This window comes from Pelobates fuscus, chromosome 8 (genome assembly GCF_036172605.1).
Source record: "Pelobates fuscus isolate aPelFus1 chromosome 8, aPelFus1.pri, whole genome shotgun sequence".
NCBI classification, from domain to species: domain Eukaryota; kingdom Metazoa; phylum Chordata; class Amphibia; order Anura; family Pelobatidae; genus Pelobates; species Pelobates fuscus.
Genome location: NC_086324.1, coordinates 55,493,022 through 55,516,520, shown reverse-complemented (window position 1 = coordinate 55,516,520; position 23,499 = coordinate 55,493,022). Strand labels below are relative to the sequence as shown.

General features: G+C 41.9%; 1 protein-coding gene across 3 annotated transcripts in view; it reads left to right on the top strand.

Moving 5' to 3' along the window:
- STRADB (STE20 related adaptor beta) overlaps positions 1–23,216 on the top strand; it is a 41,104-nt gene extending 17,888 nt beyond the window's left edge. For all 3 annotated transcript variants that reach the window (XM_063429854.1, XM_063429856.1, XM_063429855.1), the window contains exons 8-12: positions 7,891–8,062; positions 9,594–9,698; positions 10,991–11,235; positions 19,048–19,090; positions 20,155–23,216. In XM_063429854.1, coding sequence (XP_063285924.1) covers positions 7,891–8,062; positions 9,594–9,698; positions 10,991–11,235; positions 19,048–19,090; positions 20,155–20,301 — 712 coding nt within the window. In that variant the 3' untranslated portion in view covers positions 20,302–23,216. The remainder of the gene's footprint in view (positions 1–7,890; positions 8,063–9,593; positions 9,699–10,990; positions 11,236–19,047; positions 19,091–20,154) is intronic.
- The last annotated feature ends 283 nt before the right edge of the window (positions 23,217–23,499 follow it).

Below are 23,499 nucleotides of genomic sequence, written 5' to 3'. Positions count from 1 at the left end.
GATTTGTGCTTCTCATGTGAAGGTTGATGGTGCTGATATATGGGGAAATATCTGTCAATGTACCAAAGAAATCTTTTGGAATGGCCATTGTTGTCAAACATTCCATAATGGTGGAGAATCCTAAATTTGACATGTGACTTAACAATAAATTCACCCCATGGAACTGGTTAGATGGCAGATCTTTTATAATCACACTCTAATCCAGATGTATTTTATTGTAACAAACTGCCCCTTCACAACATCCAAAAAAAAAAACGTTCTAGCACTGAGACACTGAGACAAATACTTAACGTGAGTTGTGCTAGCTATCGCTTCGTTCTTCTCCACCTATTACTGCAGTGTGATGAACTGTTGATCACCACGTGCACCACTCTCATTTTAGTAAATCAGTCAACAATGTGTCTAAAGTGCATGTGTGCCCATTTTTAGTTCTGTTTTGGTTGCTACACTATCAGTAAAGATTACATTAATAGATGGACAAGCATCAGGACAATTGTTTGGAATTTAGATAAGATACTTGGCTATGTCTTGAGGACTGGAAGGTAAGAAGGAATAGTGTCTGCGTGGCCTGTGACTGCCCTCATACGATAATCTATAGAGCAATATACACACTCCCCCAAGCGCTTTCTTAACGTGAAACAGCTGCAGTGAAGGGGCTATTTATAGTAATATGCTCTAAAGTGCATACCATTGCTTTTAGGCTGCAGCACATGTTAATGAAAACCCTAAGCAGTGAAAGTTTTTTACCTACGGCTTGGTGTTTTAGTTTATTAACCAGCTAAGTTAATGGTTGATTTTTGCAGTGAGTTGCTGGTTAGATTCTTGCAAATTCTGCATAATTTCACTGTTTGTCTTTTGCCGGTAGCACTATTATATTGATGCTATGTACTCCAGAAGTGTAATATCCTTTGATTTAGTAATTCTGTATTACCATGTTATGACTTGTGCTATTTAAGATGCTTCTCAACATCTTTCGTTGCCTTGGGCTTTGCTTGTTTGACTCATAAGTTTTCACTATTGACATTAATATTTAATATTTTCATGGAATAAAGTAATGATGATAATAATTACAACTAGACTGCAGTACTATATAATAGAGTATTGATGCTGATACAATGAATTGTTGTACCTGATTGCTTTCTGGTTGGTTATTAACACCCTGGCTATTGATTGTATACCGTGAGTAAAAAAAAAAAAAAATTTTTTTACTTCTGATTCCCCTGGATCTGAAGGACATTGGCAAAGCTCTGGTCCCTATCATTTCCTTCCATGATATATTTCTGAAAGCCGATAAGAGTAATTACATTGATTATTGAAACATCATATTAAAAATTATTTTTAGTGATGGCTCCCTAACTGTAAATACCTTAAAGGGACACTATAGTCACCTGAACAACTTTAGCTTAATGAAGCAGTTTTGGTGTATAGAACATGCCCCTGCAGCCTCACTGCTCAATCCTCTGCCATTTAGGAGTTAAATCCCTTTGTTTATGAACCCTAGTCACACCTCCCTGCATGTGACTTGCACAGCCGTCCATAAACACTTCCTGTAAAGAGAGCCCTATTTAGGCTTTCTTTATTGCAAGTTCTGTTTAAGATTTTCTTATCCCCTGCTATGTTAATAGCTTGCTATACTCTGCAAGAGCCTCCTGTATGTGATTAAAGTTCAATTTAGAGATTGAGATATTTAAGGTAAATTACATCTGTTTGAAAGTGAAACCAGTTTTTTTTTTATGCAGGCTCTGCCAATCATAGCCAGGGGAGGTGTGGCTAAGGCTGCATAAACAGAAACAAAGTGATTTAACTCCAAAATGACAGTGAATTGAGCAGTGAAATTGCAGGGGAATGATCTATACACTAAAACTGGTTTATTTAGCAAAAGTAATTTAGGAGACTATAGTGTTCCTTTAATATCTTAGTTCTTTTAGAAAATAGCAGGGACCTATTCGAATCAGTACATTTTTAATTTGTTTGAATCAAGTTCATTTTACCAACCAAAAGAGAGATTAGCTGAATTAAAATTTAGTGAACAGATCTCTCTATCTTGTTGCTACATTTGACAAACCTATTCCATCCTCCAGAATAACCACAATTTTCCTCCCTTAATTTATGGTTTAACTAACTGTCTATTGGTTTCAATGCATAAAGAGCTTATCAAACCAGGAAGCATAATAATTGCTGGAACAGATTCGCTACACAGCCACCTGCTCTTATATTAATGCATTTATTGAATATTACAAACTGCATCCGCTAGCTAGCATTGGCAAAAGCTGTTCTCGTGGGTATACATCCTAGCCATTGCTATATGACTTACAATCAGGGAAGAGAGCTCTCATCTTTCTTTTTCCCCTTACAATGCTTCCCCTAACCTCACTCCCTCTGCAGTTCTATGTTCATTCGCACCCACTACAGCGGAAGAGGTTTCTGCTCTGCTCCAGTCCTCCCGCCCCACCACCCGCTCCCTGATCCAATTCCCTCGCATCTCATCCATACCCTGTCTTCTTCTTTCTCTACCTCTCACTAAAATTCTCAATCTCTCACTCTCCTCTGGCATATTTTCATCGCCCTTCAAACATGCAACTGTAACCCCAATTCTAAAGAAGCCCAACCTTGACACTAACTCCCTGTCCAACTACCGTGCTATCTTGCTACTGCCTTTTGTGTCCAAGATCCTTGAAAGAGTTGTGTATGCGAGATTGACAGACTTCCTCGAGTCCAACTCTCTGCTAGACATGCTTCAGTCTGGTTTCCGCTCTAAGCACTCTGTGGAAAAAAATCTCATGGTCACTACTCTATCCTAATTCTCCTTGACCTTTCTGTGGCTTTTTACACTGTTGATCATCAACAGCTTCTTCTGATCCTCCGCAATATCGGTCTACAAGATATTGCTCTCTCCTGGTGCTCCTCCTACCTTTCCCAGCGCTCTTTCAGTGTTTCTTTCTCTGGCTCTGCTTCTTCTCCCCAACTCCTCTCTGTTGGTGTCCCCCAAGGTTCAGTCCTTGGTCCCCTACTGTTCTCTATTTATACCGCCTCCCATGGTAAACTCATTAGCTCCTTTGGCTTCCAATATCATTTCTATGCGGATGACATATCTGTCCTCTCCTGATCTCTCCCCTTCCCTCTTGAATAGTGTCTCTGACTGCATCTCTGCTATTTCTAACTGGATGGCTGCCCACTTCCTTAAACGCAACTTGACCAAAACTGAAATTCTGGTCTTTCCTCCCTCAAGTGTTGCTACTCCTGTGTCTGTCTCCCTCCAAGTCAACGGTGCTACCATCAGCTCCACCACGTGTTCTCTTTGACCCTGACCTCTCTTTCACACCTCATGTTCAGTCTATTGGCAAATCCTGCCGCTTCCATCTCAAAAATATTGTGCGCATCCGACCCTACTTAACGCCAGATGCGACTAAGGTGCTGGTCCATTCCACTGGCCTTTCTCGCCTTGACTACTGTAATCCGCTTCTCAGTGGTTTTACGTGCTCCCAACTTGCGCCGTTACAGTCCATAATGAATGCGCCAGCGAGGCTCATCTTCCTATACGCCCGCACTTCCCACACCTCACCCTTCTGTTAGTCCCTACATTGGCTTCCTGTAAGATAAAGGGCTCAATTTAAAATTCTGGTTCTTGCTTTCAAATCTCTATATAATGCTGCTCCCACCTATCTATCCTCCCTTATACACAAGTATGTCCCGTCTAGGCCCTCACGCTCTGCTGAAGACTTACGTCTATCTTCTGTCCATACTCCCACCTCTGATGCTCGCCTTCAAGACTTCTTCTTGAGGGCTGCACCGTTCCTGTGGAACTCACTTCCCTCCTCCGTTAGGTGCTCACCCAGTCTCTACTCCTTCAAAAAATCATTAAAAAACAACTTCTTCATAAAAGCATATCAATTAAACTGTTAATAGCTCCCGACTGATTCCTCTCTTGCAACTGTCATTAGTCTAATACTATCCTTACCTTTTGTGTCACTTTACTCCACTCCCTCTAGCATGTAAGCTTATTGAGCAGGGCCATCAACCCTTCTGTTCTTATGTGTCCAACTTGTCTGGTTCCAACTAAATGTTTGTTCGTGCACCCATTGTAAAGCGCTACAGAATTTATTGGCGCTATATAAATAATAACATAAAAATAATGAGTTACACAAAAAGCCTTTTATTATCTCTAAGAATTACCACTTGTGGGCATTAATAAGTAGAAATGGTTAGTTTCATTATTGTTTTTAACTCCGTGTATATGCAATTTTTATTATCGATAATACTGATTAAATATTGGGCACAGCAGATCTGATTGATTCAGTCTTTGTTTGTTATGCTTGCTGAAATAACATTAGACGGATTCAGATAATTGCTTTTTATCTTACAACAGCTCCATCTACTGTTAATCTGCCAAACACACATTATTATAAATGGTGATGCCTCTCTGACACGTTCAGTCATTTCCTGTCTGCTAAATTCTGACCAAATTGCCAGCCTAGAGATCTTCCTGCCTTTTAGAGTTTATCCATACCTCAAAGAGACTGCTGTCCAAGATGCACTTTATTATACAAAATGCAGCCCTCAGCCAGACCACAACCCTCATAAAGGCCTGGGAAGGCCTCTACATATTCAGCTCAACCCAGTGATTGAAATTTTATATGCAATAGAGTTATCTGATGCCTAATTAGAATTCACAGACAGGAGGCATATTATAAGGTGATTTCCTGGTGGTGCAGAACACCTTTACTATTACATTCCATTTTCCATCAGTTAGTGACCTGTGTGGACGGTGCTCATCTGAAGAAGGCACTATAGATCATATCGGGTGGTATTGCTCAGCCATTAGAACCTATTGGCAGGATATTATTAAATTCATACTGGAGGTTTCGTTGCAGGCTCTATTGGGGTGACCAAGGACCTTCAAGAGGCACCTAGACAAGCTCTCCTTTGGTATTTGCTAGGTTTGGCTAGCACACTGTGATAATAATAATCCATATTAATTAAGAATGATTGATCACTATTGAGCAAATTAAACTATTCTAGATAGTTAAGATGGCGCCGGTACACAGTACTAAAAATGTTAATAACCACAAAACACAGCACCAGAATGACTCTCATGCATGCCATCATGAGATAGTTATGAGAACAGAGCTAGCTTTTTAGATAAGAGATAATAACCGCACAGACCTGGCATGGTATTGCCTTGCTTTTGCAAGGTCTTTGCTGGCTGCACCTATAAGAAGATTTGGTGGGAAAGTACAGACTATTCATCCCATTGATTATTAAAGGGACACTATAGTCACCCAGACCACTTCAATGAAGTGGTCTGGGTGCCAGGTCCCTCAGGTTTTAACCCTTCAGATGCAAACATAGCAGTTCCAGAGGCTTAGGGGTTAAGCCAGCCTCTAGTGGCTGTCTTCCAGACTGCCACTAGAGGCGCATCTGTGATGCTGGAGGCATATTATTCCTCCATCACGCAGAGCATCCATAGGAAAGCATTGAGAAATGCTTTCCTATGGACACTTTGAATGCGCGCGCGGCATTTGCCGCAAATGCGCATTCTGCTCCGCTGACGTTGGCAGAGGGAGCTGGCGTCGGTGGGGGAGCAGAGGTCACCAGCGCCAAGGGAGCTTGGCGCTGGAATAAGGTAAGCTGCTGAAGGGGTATTAACCCCTTCAGCGACACGGGAGAGGGACAGTGAGGGTGGGGGCACCCTCAGGGCACTATAGTGTCAGGAAAACCGCTTTGTTTTCCTGACCCTATAGTGATCCTTTAAGTTTCTTAGAAAAGACGAGAAAACTTGGCACTTTTGGAGTACTACCCACCTGTGATACAGACGCGTATTGCTGGTTCTGCTGATTTCCCAGTAAGAGAGGGTCCACTTCAAGCCTGACTGCCAGAAGTTCTTTCAGTCGAGTGCAGCAAGCTTCTCTTATGGTGATGTATACTCAGGCTGTTGTTTTTTTTTTTTTGTTTTTTTTTAGCTGAATATTAAAGAGTTTATTTAAGCTGAATGGTTACTTATTAATTGTCTTTGTTAGTCAATAAAGTTTGTATTGATTATTTACAAGTACTTCTTGATGTCCGTGTCTTTCCCTTTCTCAAATACTCAATTCTCTCATCCCGAATAGGGTTTTGGTGATCACCAATATCTTTAAAAACCATAGGATAATTCATTATTGCTTTTTGATATTGACGCTTCATGAATTTAATGATTAGGCACAAGCCGCACAACACACGCTAATTCTGTTGTTATGGAAACATGGTCTGTTGAATAATGGGTTCAAAGAGTAGAGGTCATGTGTTTCATGGAGGAGATCCCCTGGGCTACGCAGAGGAGGAATAACACATATATCCAAAGTGGGCCCCTGTGATTTAATTTCTTTAAGGTGCCCCTAGATGTTGTGGAGCTAGGGGAGACCAAGATTAAGAACACCCTAACCTCTATTTTACAGTCACAATACAGCTTTAATACAGGAATGGTGTGGACCACAATTTACAGAGTTATCTTCATGTTGTTTATTATTATTCATTTCTGTACATATCCTTCGAGGAAACATGCAACCTGGCTTACATAAGACATGATATACATAATCTGAAACGCTGAGAGGGGCAGTTATTACTAGATCAGCAATAGGGGCTATCCTCCTTTCAAACCATATCTAACTATGTTGAGCCTAGTGATAGACCACATCTCTAAAAAATTCAGCAGCAAATCAAGCCTCTTTATCATATGGGACACACATACAATACTTGGGTCTGAATTTCTAACTCAAAATCTTAATGCTGCATTTCAAATGTATCTTCTAATATAACATGCAGAATTGTGCAAAACATTTTAATATTGCGAATGTATATTATTGGACGAATACTAATCTCATGTACAAATAACTGTTTTGCTGCTGGTTTCAGTTGATTACTGATGTATAATATAAAATATAAACAAAATTAAAATAATTCTGACCCATGCTTGCTCACATAATGCCATTTAAACAACCCTTATGTGTATCTCAATCACTGATAATATATCTGTATTTCCCCAGTCCTGGTATCACCGTCATTTTTCCTTTCTATAGATCATTTGTTTGCCTCTCTTCTGGTCCTTTGACGCTACAGCTGTGTAAAAGCACTTTAAACATGTCTACAGCACTGTATTAAACAAACTGCTGTCTCTAAGCTGCTCAGGCTGGACACATGCATTTAACTTAAAGGGACACTATAGTCACCAAAACAACTTTAGCTTAATGAAGCGGTTTTGGTGTATAGATCATGTCCCTGCAGTCTCACTGCTCAATTCTCTGCCATTGAGGAGTTAAATCACTTTGTTTATGAACCCTAGTCACACCTCCCTGCATGTGACTTGCACAGCCTTCCATAAACACTTCCTGTAAAGAGTCATCTACAGTTTATCCTTCCTTTATTGCAAGTTCTGTTTAATTTAGATTTTCTTATCCCCTGCTATGTTAATAGCTTGCTAGACCCTGCAAGAGCCTCCTGTATGTGATTAAAGTTGAATTTACAGAGAAAGAGATACAATTGTTTAAGGTAAATTACATCTGATTGGAAATGAAACCATTTTTTTTTTTTTATGCAGGCTCTGTCAATCATAGCCAGGGGAGGTGTGACAAGGGCTGCATAGACAGAGACAAAATGATTTAACTCCTAAATGGCAGTGAATTGAGCAGTGAAACCTGAGAAGCATGATTTATACACTAAAACTGCTTCATTAGGCTAAAGTTGTTTAGGTGACTATAGCGTTCCTTTAACTTTTTAAATTGTTTTGTTTAGTTTGCTTCTGTTAAAGAACCGAAAGTTAGAATTTGTTCTATAGATATCTCTTAATAGTTCTATAGATATCTATTTGAATTCTGCTACGTAATAATAAAGCTTTTTATCTAATTCTGTCTGTTACAGGAATGTTAAAGGAAGCCATATCCTGATATCAGAAGAAGGTCTTGTATCTCTTTCTGGCCTTAGTCGTCTATACAGTCTGATAAGAAGGGGAAAAAAGGCTAAGGTGGTATATGATTTTCCAAATTTCAGCACTGCAATGCTTCCTTGGTTTGCTCCAGAACTACTGAGGCAGGTGTGTATTTCTTTAACGCCCTTTTCGAGAGAATGACTGTCTAAGAAAATCATTTTATTTTTTTTTTTTTTCATTTTTAAATGCCTGTTGGGAAATGTCCTGAATCCCCATTCCTTCCAATGGGAAACTGACAGAGTTTTCAGGATTATACCATGTCATCTTGTAATCTTTCCACAAAGTTGAGCATACTTTACAGCCACGGGCAAATATGTATTCTTAGACCATGCAATAATTTCCACGGAGTGTGAAAATATATATTAAAATGCTGAAATAATCTGCTCCCTTTTCTTTGCAAGAAATCAGCTGCTAGATTTGGATTTTGAATCCCCAATTTACAGCAGCACGTGTGTTAAATGCGAATAGTTAATATACTTTATACCACATACAGTTTATACAGTTACCTGCATAAAATCGGGCATATGGGTTTAATATTGCAGTGTTATCTGTTTTGTTATGTGGTATCTGATTATTTCTCTTTTACTTGCATTAAAGGAACACTCCAAGCACCATAACCACTACAGATTGCTGTAGATGTAATGGTGCCAGGAATGCTCTCGCACCCCACTAAGTAGTCAACCTGTTGTTGAATGGCTTGGGGTAAGCCGGGCACATCTTTCTGCCTTCACTACGAATGCCAGAGAGCTTGATGTTTCTAAGCAGGAACTTCTGTTGGCTCACTGGCTGAGAGCAACTATTTAAGTATCTCAGACTGGCATTTGGGCAGTGCCCATTCAGGTGCTATGGATGTGGGCTGAGATTGACCGTGGTGGTCAAAGGATGTATTCTGCAAGCTTCTGCATGGCAGTATCAGCCCAGAGATGGCTCTTTATTCTTTACTGGACAAAGGATCTCCCTCGTCAGCTTAGCAGACATGTTGGGGGTCTGTAATGCTTGAAGAAATTGGAGCAAGGAAGCCTATGCCACTACAGTGTCAGAACTTTGCCGTGTTAACCAGAGACAAATAGTCTGCTGCTCTTTCTCCTCTCTCTCCCTCCCTCCTCCCCCCTATGTCCAAGGGAGACTTGAGAGCAGAGTCGGGCTCTGACTCATCTCTACACTCTGAATGTTGTGGAATTGAGAGGGTGCACAACAACAAAAAACTTGCCTCCCCTGGCACCTCATGACCTTACTACGCCTATGCTCAGTGATGGTGTTTGTTGTGTTCATTTACAAAACCATTTGATAATTTTGGGGGTATATGGTAATTGGTTAAACATGTTGTATGTGGTTTGTCTAGTCCTTTTTTATTGCTGAAATCAATGTGAGAAAAAAGGTTCTGTTAATGTGTCAATAAATCTTTTGAATGTTGTTGCTTCAGCCTCACTGGGTAACGTACAGGGTAGAGCCCTTTTTTATTGAACCAATAAGAGCAAAAGTGAATGCCAATAATATCCAAATATGATTGCGATTGCGCAACTTCTGTTGGCAGCTAACAATTCTAGATTGTAATCGATCCCAAAGTGTTTAAGATATGAATCTAATGAATGAGCATTGCTCTGATATCAACAGATTAAATATTTGTTTTAATCAGGACCTCTTTGGGTACAATGTGAAATCCGATATCTACAGCCTTGGCATCACTGCCTGTGAATTGGCTACTGGCCGTGTACCATTCATGGACATGCACCGCACTCAGGTGAGTCACCGTTTTTATATTTAACAAGGAAATACAGATGTCATGTAATGACATATTAGTGAATGCAATAAACTTGTGAACATGGAGGTTATATTTCATTTTTTTTGCTAGTAAACTCGTGTTTACCTCCTAGAAATAATGCGTTAAACTCTGTATAAAAAAGGAAAACATAACATGTGGGGTGCTTATAAAACACGCAGAGAGATTATTATAAGAAATGTGTCTGTATTCAAATTACAGCATGGTGCTTTTTATTTCTGTCCCCACATGTGGAAATAGGATCTCGCGAGTGTCCATTCACAGTCACCCTATTTTCATGATAAATTACACTATATTTTACTTCTCCTGTCTGCATTTCATATTGCTCACAAAGCAAGATATATTGCAATATTGTAAAATGTGCGCAATTATTATTATTATTATAACAGCCATTCCACTTTTTATTATTTTGTTTTATTCATTCAATGCAGAATGCCCATATGTTTTAATGTTCTAATTCTTAAACATATGTATTAAGGCAATTTTGCCTGGATTTGTGGGAGGTGCTGGTTTGCTACCCCTAGCCTACTTAAGGCACTCCCCTTACCTTGCTCCTTACCGTTCGAGGTCAGCGTTGAATGACCCTCCCACCACACCACATTTTAACATTTATTTCTTTCTATCTTTCTTTCCCTGGGTAGGCCCTCTTCTTTCTCAGGCCTACCACCACAACCGACTTGCTCTTTTTATTATCCTACATTTATTTATGGTATTTCACACTGTACTATCATAAGCACCTAACACAAATGAATGTTATAAAGTTCTTGTTCTCTACAGCTGTCAGCAGTCTGGCATATAATCGCATATGTAGAACACAATCATGGTCTTGGGACAATTAAAACAAATTCTGATACAATGACCTGCTCCTTTATAACAAAGATATCTATGATTGATTTTTTAAGAACCTTTTATATATCCAAAAGTACAATGCTGTTCATTAACAATTGTAATATATTGCGGTACACATATAGCAACATATATAATTGTACATGTCCCTGCTATGAAGGATGTTAGAAAACAATTGTTCAGAGTCTTTAGTTTTTTTTTTTCAGATTTGAAATGTCATGAAAAGTATTGAAATGGATAAACAATGCAAACATCTCCATTAATTTAAATATATTTGCCTTACGATGTGTAGATACCGTCCAAACGTATGTTGGAGAATTTATCCAAGTCAGTCGGAACTTTTGTCACCTTTTGATCTCACCACATCCTAATGCTAAACATTCTATGTCACTGTGCAATATCCGTAGATGCTGCTGCAAAAATTGAAAGGCCCGCCGCACAGTCTTCTGTATGGTAACACGTTTGCCTGTGAAGAGTCTCCGATGAAAATTTCCCGTTCAGGAGTAGATTCAGGAATTGGGGAGAGTGTGGTTGCTGCAAGCATGACTCAAACAATGACAAGTGAAAGACTAAGAACCCCCTCTCCAAAAACATTTTCATCAGCCCTACAGAATTTTGTTGAAATTTGTCTTCAACAGGATCCTGAAAAAAGGTAAATGATGTAAATGTTTCAGTTTGCCTATTTTTTTTTTTTTAAGTTAAAATTATTTGTGTTGAAACGGTTATGTCTGATATGATGTAGAAGCTTTTATTTAGAAATCAATATTTATTGATAAAGAAAGTAAACAATTAACTAAAACAGGATAAGTAGCACACAGCATTATCAGCTGTTTGTTTGAGGGTACCCATAGACTCCTTATGCTATAACCATTCCAATCAGCTGTAGTAGTTATGGTACATATAAGGTCTCTTTATTTTTTGTACTTAATTTTTGTATTTTTCCCCTCTTTCCTCATTCTTATTTACCTACATCACAGGATGACTGACCAATATGTTTTGTAGCAATTATTATGATTTGCTCAGCAATTATACAGAATCTGCTTGCTCTAAATGTATTTTGCTTTTCTCTAGAGGATAATAAGGGTTATTAAAAAAAATAATAATAATTCTAAATCCAATCAGACATTTATCATAGTAAATAGAATGTATGGTCTACAGGCAAATTTCTAGATATGATAAATAGGTTTCGGGTATTACCTAAATTTGGCCAAGACTACAAAGCCATTAAATTGAAGATTATATTAGCTTTAGTGTACTAATAATCTTAATTTTAGTAATGACAGGAGGCAAATATTTGCATATCTTTCTTTACTGAAAACTCCAGCAGCATAGAAACATAACAACCAATAACCATAAAAGGCCCTGTCTATGACATCACTTCCTCTTTCTTTGAAGCGAAACAACAAATAACAACAAGAGACATAATCATATTACGTCAACAGTTCAACAACATATTAGAATATCCAACTCCAGTAGAGGTATGGAAGGTGAATCTTTGTCTCGATGAGAAGACGTTCACGCTAAAAGAAAAAGGTGAAAGGTCTCTGGCGTGATAACTTGTCCGCATACCATAAGCATTAAGCATCTGATATACCAACGAACATTAGAATGTGAAACATATCAATATATATTTATTCTAAAGCAATGATATTTAAGAATCTATAAACACAACATAATGCAAGGTTCATGTCTAATATTCAACCTATACAAGACCCACAAGATACAGGTCTAAGTAGCAAACATACAAACCATACGTACTTGCCTTCCTGAACATAAAGGACATATTCTGTTCAACACGAGAAACACGAGAAACATGGGAGGGATCCTACAGGGTGGGAAATATTTGCCTCCTGTTATTACTAAAATTAAGATTATTAGTACACTAAAGCTAATATAATCTTCAATTTTACCACATGACAGGAGGCTTCATATTTGCATTTTTAAAGCTTTGAATTGACCAATGTGAAGGAAGTATGAGATGTTTGCCGAAATAGAACGTTCTAAACGTACTCTCTCACGCTCAGTCCGTGCAGCATATAATGTCGGCTAGGGAAGCGTCGGCCGAAAAGGCTTGTGAGGCCGCCGCTCCCCTGACCGAGTGGGCTCCGAAACAAGGTTCGACGCCCGCTAAAGACAATAGCCAGCGGACCCATCTGGCCAGTGTTGCGGTAGACACCGGTCCATGAGGGTTCACGTAAGAAGTCAGAAGGTGACCCGTCGAATGAGTTCGAAGGGGTAGAGATATCGGTGTACCCCATTAGTGTTCTGACCACGCATAGTGTGGCGTCTGACACAAAGCATGGGTATGACACTGAAGACGAATCGAACTTAGTTCGTCTCGACATGGTAAAGGTAACCCCGTCTGGTGTGAGAGAGAAACCATTCATATCGCAAGCCCTAACGTCCACCTGTCTAAATGAGGCAAGGCATAATAAGAGGGCTTGTTTGGCTGAAAGCTTGTTCAGTGACAAACAAGGATTGTCCGGCCATTCCCTAAGGAATCTCAACACCACATCCACCTGCCAGAGGCGTGAATACTTGGGTGCCGGGGTCTCGACAATTCGGCACCCCGTAGTAGTCGACAAACCAGTGTATCTTCACCTACTGGTCTGCCCTGTACCGGAACGTGCGCAGCCGATATGGCGGATCTGATCACGTTGAGGGATCGATATGACCGACCCAACGAGACCAGGTGTGACAGATAGTTGAGGATCAGTGGGACAGGTGCGGTAAAGGGATCGGAATCCCTTTGCACACACCAATCACTCCAGGCCGACCAGGCAGAAATATAGCCTTTCCTGGTGCCGGGAGCCTATGAGTCCCATAGGAGGTCTTAGATGATGCAATAGGTCGTGAACCGACCAGGAGCCCCTGAAATCGTCCAGGCAACTAGTGCCAGTTGTCCTTCCATGACAAGGGAGTGGGCTTCCCCTCGAGGTCCCGTCGGAAGTAGAGGGAAGGTAGGGAGTAATAGAGGGACTTTGCGAGACATCTCCAGGCGATCCGGGAAATCACGGTTGGCCCTTCAGTCGCTGCATGGCCCTGTAGTGTAGTGGGCCAGGGAATATCGCTTGTATGGAGGAGGGGAGGAATCCCACAATCCGGCGAGTATCCTGAGAGGAATTGCATCCAACCTTAGAGCGCGTCCGACAGCTATACTTATAGAGGCGCTCTTTGCCGTAGACCGGCGCAGAACGTAGTTCTCCAAGCCGATGTCGAAACCGAGGAACTGGCCCGATTCAGATGGAGAAGCGATCTTTGTCTGTGTACCACAAAAAACCCATGGAGTCCCGAAAGTGAATGACAAATTTGTCTGCAAATGTAGCCTGGATTCGTAAAGAATCAGCAAGTCTTCCAGGTGTACGAGGCATCGCACGCCCAAATTTACGGATGTGTGCCCTCACTGGTTTCAGTAGCTTCGCGAGCACCACGGAGTCGTAAACTGCCATGTTTGTCCTCACCATTGGAATCGGAGGAAACTTCGGCAGTCCAGGGCAACAGGTACTGACAAGCGTGCGTCCTTGAGGTCCAGATGTGTAAACCAGTCGTTACCGCTTAGGAGGTCTTGTAGAAGACGAATTTCCTCCATCTTGAAGCGTTTGTATACCACGTAGGAGTTCCATTGATGTAGTCTCCTGGCTTCTTCTTGACCAGGAAAAATTTGCTGAGGAAGCCTTCCCCTCCGGTGCATGTTGAATTGCGCCCTTCTTGAAGAGGGTGCGGATTTCCTTGTCCACGAGGTGTTCCTGTTCCGCCAGCGTGCGCAATGGAGGTGAAGGGGCGTAATTTGCGTTGCCCAGGAGGCATATCGAGCCCATTGTCTGGAGGTGGTAGGGTTGAGTTGTGTACCCTGGTTGAGTGCCAGATCCGCAAAATAGAGTATCTTGCAATCAGGACCGGTAAATCAAGTACTTTATCGCGTGTCGACCTCAGGCCTTACTCCCCACCATTGCGGGGATTCGTCCCGAGCGTGCAATGAAGACTACCACAGTGTTGTTGAGCTCGGGCGCAACTGCCACTTTGCCTGGTAGCATATGTCTGGGGTATTCGGTCTTGAGGCGTGCGCATACTTCCATCCCCAGAGGGTTGCGCAGCCAATAGTGTTCGTCCAGGAACGTTCCGTCTTCGGCTACTCTGGTTTAGTGCTGCTACTGCTATCTCTGCCTCAGCCGCCGTCACAGAGTAAGGTTTCCCTAACGTACTTCGAGGAAGTGTGGGGTAGGTCTTGCCGTTCCACATCCTCAGACGGTGAGCTGTCTTCGTGTCGCTCATCTACCAGGTCCAAAGTACGTGGTGGGTAATAGTCTTCCTTGTCGGAAGATTGTGGCGGACAGGGTTTGAATTCCCGGTGCTCCGCCTATTTGGTCTGTTCGATGGGTGTCTTGCCCTTGACCTTAGTGGCAGGGGGGCTGGAGCCCTTCCCTTGCCGTTTTGACTTGAAGGCTTGTGGGCCTGAGGTCTCCATCAAGCAGTGTGGGGCAGAGTTCATAACAGAACCTTCTCCACTGAGGCCGCTACTGTGGCCTTTATCATTGCCTAGAAATCTTGGGAAGGTTGAGAGTGTCCGTCATGACTCGTTCCCGTCCTGATGGGAGACGGTGGTAGTCAGTGGGAGTAGTGTGTGAGGGTCAGCACGTAGGGGTGCTAGACTCCTGGTAGAACTGGGGATCACCCAGGTAAAACGGCTTGAATTGCCTGCTTTAGTTTGTCTGAGAGTATGAATACTCGTGCCAAGTGTAGAGGGGTCACCTCTATTAGTTTAATCTGGCTACTGAGAGCCACGGTGCAGGCGTGACTTACTGGTAGTGGTGTTGGTCTGGCTAGCCGGGTTCACCACAAATGTACGCCAGAGCTGTATGCACGGTTTTTAACTATGCAGGCTTATTATATAGGCGCGTGGGGCCTGTCTCCATAAGGTCTGCAGCCGCAGGACCCATGTCTATTCGGCTGGGTTCATCCCAGGTGGTGTGCCATGGTAACCCAGAGGACACCCATATTATAATTATTGGCACCTTACAAGCATTGCATGCATATCTGGGGGTCACCCCAGGTGGTGTGCCATGAAAAATTACCCAGAGGACACCCACGTTCAATATGTACACTAGGCACAGTAAATATACATATATGTATCCCTGTGAAGGGGACCGCAATACCCTCAGTTTCCTTAGTGATCCTGCCGTCAAATCGTATCCGGCATGGTACTGCTTTAATGTAAAACTGACAGGCAGTGTTTAAACATCCATATATGCCTGTATTAATCAGTGGTAAAGTTGAGGCGTAGGACTCCGTGCATATGATCGGGGTTCACCCCAAGTGGCGTGCCGTGGTAACCCAGAGGACACCCACATCAAAGGTAATGGTCTGTCAGTGACCTTGCATGCATATCTGGGGGGTCACCCCAGGTGGTGTGCCATGAAAAAATACCCAGAGGACACCCACATAAATTTGCACCGTCAGGTACAGTAATATAATATGACCCTCTGTAGGGTACAATAATATAATATAATATGCCCTGTGTAGGGTACAGTCAGGGCCGGCGCGTCCATAAGGCGGCACAGGCGGCCGCCTTAGGGCGCACGGGCTCTGGGGGCGCAAAATTTCAGTGACCGACAGGAGGGAAACTCTCCCTCCTGCCGGGCCACCATCTCGGCCCCCGGTGCGGCATGCGGCTGTGCTGTAATCAGACGCGGCGAGGGAGCTCTAACCTCTCTGCTCTGCTCCCTCGCGCGCTGTCTGCTGATACCGCGGGAGCCGGAATATGACGTCATATTCCGGCTCCCGCGGAATCAGCAGACAGCGCGCGAGGGAGCAGAGCAGAGAGGTTAGAGCTCCCTCGCCGCGTCTGATTACAGCACAGCCGCACGCCGCCCAGCAGCCCCACTGGACCCCAGGGAAGGATTCATCATCCACACCAGCTCTCCAGGTAGGGAGGCTGGGTGGAAAATATTTATTTGTAAAATAATTAGTGAGTGTGTGAGTGTGTGTGTGTCTGTGTATGTGTGTGTGTATGTGTCTGTGTGTGTGTGTGTGAGTGTATGTGTGTGTGTGTATGTGTCTGTGTGTGAGTGTGTGTGTGTCTGTGTGTATGTGTCTGTGTGTGTGTGTGAGTGTATGTGTGTGTGTGTCTGTGTGTGAGTGTGAGTGTATGTGTCTGTGTGTGAGTGTGAGTGTATGTGTCTGTGTGAGTGACGGCGTGTGCGTCTGTGAGTGACGGCGTGTGCGTCTGCGAGTGACGGCGTGTGCGTCTGCGAGTGACGGCGTGTGCGTCTGCGAGTGACGGCGTGTGCGTCTGCGAGTGACGGCGTGTGCGTCTGCGAGTGACGGCGTGTGCGTCTGCGAGTGACGGCGTGTGCGTCTGCGAGTGACGGCGTGTGCGTCTGCGAGTGACGGCGTGTGCGTCTGCGAGTGACAGTGTGCGTCTGCGAGTGACAGTGTGCGTCTGCGAGTGACAGTGTGCGTCTGCGAGTGACAGTGTGCGTCTGCGAGTGACAGCGTGCGTCTGCGAGTGACAGCGTGTGTGTGTGTGTCTGTCAGTGTATGATGAGTGTGTTTGTCAGTGTATGATGAGTGTGTTTGTCAGTGTATGAGTGTGTGTCTGTCAAATCAGTGAGAGTATGTTTGTCATTGAGTCTGTGTGTGACTATCAGTGTGTCTGTCAATGAGTCTGTGTCTGTCAGTGACGTCTGTGTGTTTGTCATTGAGTGTGTGACTGTCAGTGTGTACAGAGTGGAGCGGAGCGGAGCGCGGTACAGGAGCTTCTGTTTCCTGTACCTGGCCAGACTGACAGGAGGTGCTCACAGAGAGAGCACTCCCTGTCAGTTCGGCCGGGTACAGAAAACTGAAGCTCCTGTACCGCGCTCCGCTCCGCTACACTCTGTACACACTGACACACCAGGAAGGGGAGTGTGACCACTAAAGGGGTGTGGGGTGCACCAAGGGACAGGGAGGGAATGAGAGAGAAACACCAAGAGACAGGGAAAAGAGGGGGGAGGGGAGAAGAACACTGAGGGACAGGGAAGGGACCAGGGAGGGGCTGGTTAAGAGGCACATAGGTGAAGATGTTTTTTTTTTGGGGGGGGGGGGGGGCGGAAAAATGCATCTTCGCCTATGTACCTAAAAATCCAAGCACCGGCCCTGGGTACAGTAACACAATATGCCCTTGGAAGGGTACAGTGATATAGTTGATTCTGTATATGTCACAGTAATTGTTTGTATAATAATAGTGGTATTGTATGGACTGAACCATAATACATTTAAATTGTTTGCATGCTCAACATAATCATCCAGTGTAAGGCACTAAGATAGAGTTAAATCCATGTGGCAGTCACAGCAGAGAAGAAAATGTTTAATTTCAAACAAGAACGAAAGTGCTTAGAGAGGGGGACCCCTGAAGGGGTTAATGCAGATGCAGGGAACGGTGATCGGGTGAGCAGGGCCGCCGGCCGCATGTAGCAGTGCTTACTCGCTCGCGGCCACGAGTAAGCAGAAAAAACGCGTCGGAAGAACGCAGTACCACCCTGGCCACCCTCCACCCGTCCCCACACAGTCCCCTGAGTGTCAGCAGGGCAGGTCCGCGCGACGAGCGTGGCACGGACAGCCGTGACGCTCGTGGACCGCCCGACCAAAAATAGATAAAGTGGTAGTAACACACTGAATATATGGAGACAGGGGGACAGGGAAAGAGAGCAAGGAGCAGTAGATGGATAAATATTTAGTTACAAAGTGAAGGTAGAGTAAAAATATATAAATACATCAGAGAGGTAATAATACTCTGAACTGTTGTAGGCTGGAGCAGCAAAGAAAGAGGAAGTGATGTCATAGACAGGGCCTTTTATGGACACCATAACTTTTTTCTGATTGGTTGTTATGTTTCTATGCTGCTGGAGTTTTCAGTAAAGAAAGATATGCAAATATGAAGCCTCCTGTCATGTGGTAAAATTGCACTGAATGAAATAAAAGCACAAAGTTGTGGTGACAAACCAGCGGCACTCTTAACAATTTTTAATTGAATCCTCTAGAATGTAAACTCATTGAGCAGGGCCCTCCACCCCTCTGTTCCTATACGTCCCGTTGTCTGGTTACAATTACATGTCTGTTAGTCCACCCATTGTACAGCGCTACGGAATCTGATGGCGCCATATAAATATTAAAATAATAATTGAGATGGCTGTATAAGGCAGGACATACAGTGTAATAGAAAAGTCAATACAATACAATATTATTAACCAGCATTAACTTTTTTTTTTTTTTAATTATTATTATTATTTGAATCCACTCATGGGTGTTAAACTAGGTAATAACGTTTTTTTGGTTTTTCTCTTTCACATCGTGTAATAGTCTAATTTTATTCGTGCCTTAGAAGAAAAGATCCTTTGTAAAGACTTTGAACTCCTAGTTGTTTTGTTTACTCACCACATATCAGACTGCCTTTTTAGTTTTCTTTTTTTCTTTTCTTTTTGTGCAGGCCTTCGGCAAGTACTTTGCTGTCTCACGCTTTCTTCAAACCAGTAAGTAAATTTAATCTCAAATCAAAATCTTTTTTTGGCCCTGGTTTGTCCCAGTATAGCCCACCTCTTCTACATCAGTTCCATCAGTTCTACTAGATCAGTTCTTAAATACGTTCAGGTTGCCCCATACTTATAAAGAGATTCCTGACTAAGGAAATATAAATGGAAAACTATAGCAAGTTTGATTTCTATATAGATAAAATAGATATTAATTTAAAAAGATATATATGGTTATGCTAACCACGAAGTGCATCAACATGCTCTTTAGTTTAGATCATAATCTCAATTTTACATTCAGCATATGAACAGTAGAAAGTTTATACAGTTTACGAAGATACATACAACTTGTATGTTAAACACTAAAACACGACCGTAAATTTTAGAAGACAATATGCATACCTTTTCCGTTACATTTGACCAGAGATTTCTAATCTGTGGTGGGGTAGTAGTTGATGGGGCCATCTCTAAAATAGTTTGCGTAAAGCCCAGCACACTGTCATTGTCAGCTGTGATGAAGTGGTGTAAGTTCAGGTCTGTCACAGTGTAGCTAGAAATCATGGTTATAGTAGTAGCAGGACCAGGGCCAGCTTTACATCACAAGCACCTGTAGAAACAGAATTTACACACAAACACCAAAGTAAACAGTATCACTAAGAACATCCATAATCTAGATTACTATGGAATAATAAATAGAAAGAACAAGTGAGAAATAGAAGGAAGGGGTTTAGCAGCTAGAGAGGTGTGGAGCCAAGTGTAGGAATAGGTATAATTAACTTTTTTTTGTTTTGTTCAGGGACATAGAGGGATGGTAGGAACAGAAATTGCATGGCAGCATTGTTGAATAGACAATTACATTATCAAGGTTAATTACTAAAGAGAGAATTTCTGTAATTGCAGAGTGAGTTCAATGTGAATTCCAAATTAAAGGCCAACATAGCTGAATTGAAAGCAGATAATTTTTTTAATTTGGCCTAAATGTTTCAATTTAATTAGAATTCCTGGCCTTTCTCACCTTAGTGAATAATTCTGTGAGTGGGTGCGTTCTGATCTTTTGTATTCCACAGGTAAGAGAACAAACACATGGCACAGTGGTACAGCTGCTGCCATCTCTGGCACAGCACAAAATTCAGCGCTCGGTCGAACCTTCGGTGAACTGGAATAAACAATACGGCTCGATTCAATATGAGCACAGAGAATGGACGTTTGAATAATACTGTTTACATATTTTTTCCTTTTTTTTTTTTTCTTTTCCCATGTTTATAAAATAGTGAACTGTGAAACGATTTCAACTTCTGCCTGATGAGATATATATGTGTGTAAGTAATATACATACACCAGCCATGCTATATGCCTGAACAGAGCATAATGTGAATATGCAAGGATTGCACTACTGATCTTCAAAGCTTCAGTGAGCAGAGAATAACACTATTTAACATGATGTGACCTGTTGTTGCATTTGACTGCTATTGTAAAAACTGTGATCCTGAACGCCGCATAGTTGTTGTTTTTTTATTTTATTTATTTTTTATTATTACCGGTTTTATGAATTTTAGGTAAAGAAATATCCTAGCACAACCTACGTGTGATTTTATAATGGAAAACAAGTTACGTCTACCTTGATGACCTCAGCCACTCCATTGCTTTCTCACAGGAAAGCATTGTGAGGCTAGCGCGCATGCATGGAAAACCGCGCTGCGCCAATCAGATGGTCACTATCAATTTGACAGCCAATTAAAGGCATATAAACCCTGACAGACACTAAAGAAATTTAAACCTTGCAATGTAAACATTGCCGTTCCTGCAGAACATTAATGTTTTACATTGCAGGGATATAACAAGAGAGATATGGCACCCAGACCACTTCATTGAGATGGTTGTCTGGGTGCTAATAGTGTCCCTTTAAATCACAGTTAACAAGGTCTACTCCACATCAAGATTGAAGCGAAGTGAATAGAAAAACAATGTTTAAGTGCATTATCTATTACTAGTTAGACTCTAAAAGTTCTGTAGTCACTATTTTTTTTGCCAATTTAATTTTCCAAAGATATTTATTGGATTATTATTTTTTTATATAACAAGGAGACAAGGTATCCAATTACATTGAGGATGAGCGTTAACAGAGTTAATATAGAAGGTTCTGTTTACTTATCAGGTCCCAGGTTTCCAGTCTCCACGTGGGGAACAGAAGGGTAACATGAAAGAATATGCAATATAACCCTACAAGTGACCCCAATAGCCTGGTATTACTGACACTGTTTAAGAGGTACTGTAATAGTTATTTTTGTTATTCAGTAACTATTTTAGATCAATTTATTTATTTTTCATTTGGATAAACACATTACCAAAGGCACAGTTACCGCAGTTTAAAGTGGACTGCCAATCTGAGGCTGAAATCTGCAAGAATTCCCAAGTGACATGACCACTCTGTTCACTTAAGTGAATAACATTTTGTTAAACTCTGTCTAGACTCTATACCAGGCATAGGCAACCTTCTGCACTCCAGATGTTTTGGACTACACCTCCCTTGATGCTTTGCCAGCATTATGGGTGTAAGAGTATTATGAAGGATGTAGTCCACAACATCTGGAGTGCCGAAGGTTGCCTATCCCTGCTCTATACCATCTGCTCTCAGAATTTCCCCCTATTACAGAAAAGCAAAGTCTTCCTAAACTGAGCTCAAAGAAGCTGCTGTTTGAATGTCCAGATTCGATTTAAAGGCACAATCTAAATACCATAACCACTACCGCTCACAGTAGTAATTCTGGTGCTGGGATTGCCCAGTGTACTTAGTCAAACTGTTTGCTAATGGCTTGACTCCTTTCCTGGGGTCTACTTAGTGCTGGTTCCTTCCTCTGACACTGCTAAAAGATCTTTGCCTGAGCTAAGCCCGTGTGAAGACTTGCACTGAAGTGGCAACAGGGCACTCTTGGCACCATAAGCACTACAGCACACTGTAGTTGTTGTGGTGTTTGGAGTTTTTCTTTAAAGGGAAACTTCTAGCACCATAATGTTTAGAATTTTGTTTTGCATTTATGGTGCACCCTCTCTGTGTGCGTGAGGCTGTTTTTCTTGAGGTTTGACCAAAAAAATAAAAACAGACTCCCCCCACCAAGTCTCAACCCCATCTTGCAACATTGCATGATAGAAATACTTAACCCATAGAGTACTTGTACAATAACCTATACGGAACGTTGCAGTGCTCAGTGTGCCTTTAAGGTTCCTTAAAGAGGCAAGAAGTTATAGAAAGGGGGCTTGCTTGTTTCTAGTTAGCCTCTGGGAATACCTTGTTGTAGTGAACATTCACCCCTGGAACAGAAATGACAGTTGAGTCAAGTTCATTTTTGCACCCCTAACCTGTGGTCTAGTCAAGTGCTTTAACCCCTTAAGGACCAAACTTCTGGAATAAAAGGGAATCATGACGTGTCACACACGTCACGTGTCCTTAAGGGGTTAAATTTGTTCACATCACTGCACTATAGACCAGGGTACCCACAGGAAGAAAGGTATTATGAGCTTGGGACAGTGTTGCATGCATTTAATGAAAAAGGTAAACAGCCATTTCTGTTTGTTTCTAAGTTACATGTGTTTAGGGATAAACGTGAACTTTTAAAATGAGATCTTTTATATTATGACATCTTTAAATATGTGAGTGACTGGTATGGAATATTGATATCATTTTATTATTTCTTTCTTGTTGTGATGGTACTGTGACTATATATAGCTAAGAAATATTTTCATATATGTATATTTTCATTGCAACTGCTAGTTTACTGCATCTTCAATATTTTATAATTGACGCTGTAAGTGCTTAGAATTGCCTGTGGCTTTTGAAATCAAATTAACGTGTTATTTTTATGTGGATTTTTTTTTTGTGTGTCCACTGATGCACCCAGTGCCCTGTCCCACTGCATATAGTGAGCTGATCAATGAGCCATGAATAAAATTCAGGAAGAACGCTTTTAGAATTGCAGCTGGATGCATTCGCATTTAAATTGGCAAAATGTTGAATTGTGACAAAGGGTGCATGTTGAACACTTCTTAAAGAATACACTGCATGTTTCTCTGTTTTTCAAATGAGATGAACTCACCTTTTTGTTCCTGAGAGTAATCTAGTCACTCTTTACAGGCTCCAAAGTTTTGAAAATATGAAATCAGTGGTGTAGCCAAAGTGGTGGCAGTTAGTAGCGCAGTGCATGTGACTGGTAATGCGCAGCTAGAAATATTTGTAAAGGGCTGTCAACGTGCAGAGAATTGCAGAAGCATTCTCACGGGCAGAAATGACTGCATTGCTGCATGAACGTGAGCCCTGGACAGGGTTTCCTAATTGGGATCGCTTATGCATTTTAGACTGTTATTTCTGCTGAAATTGGGCGTGGGTTGGAAATTAAAAACCCCAATAAAAAGCTAAA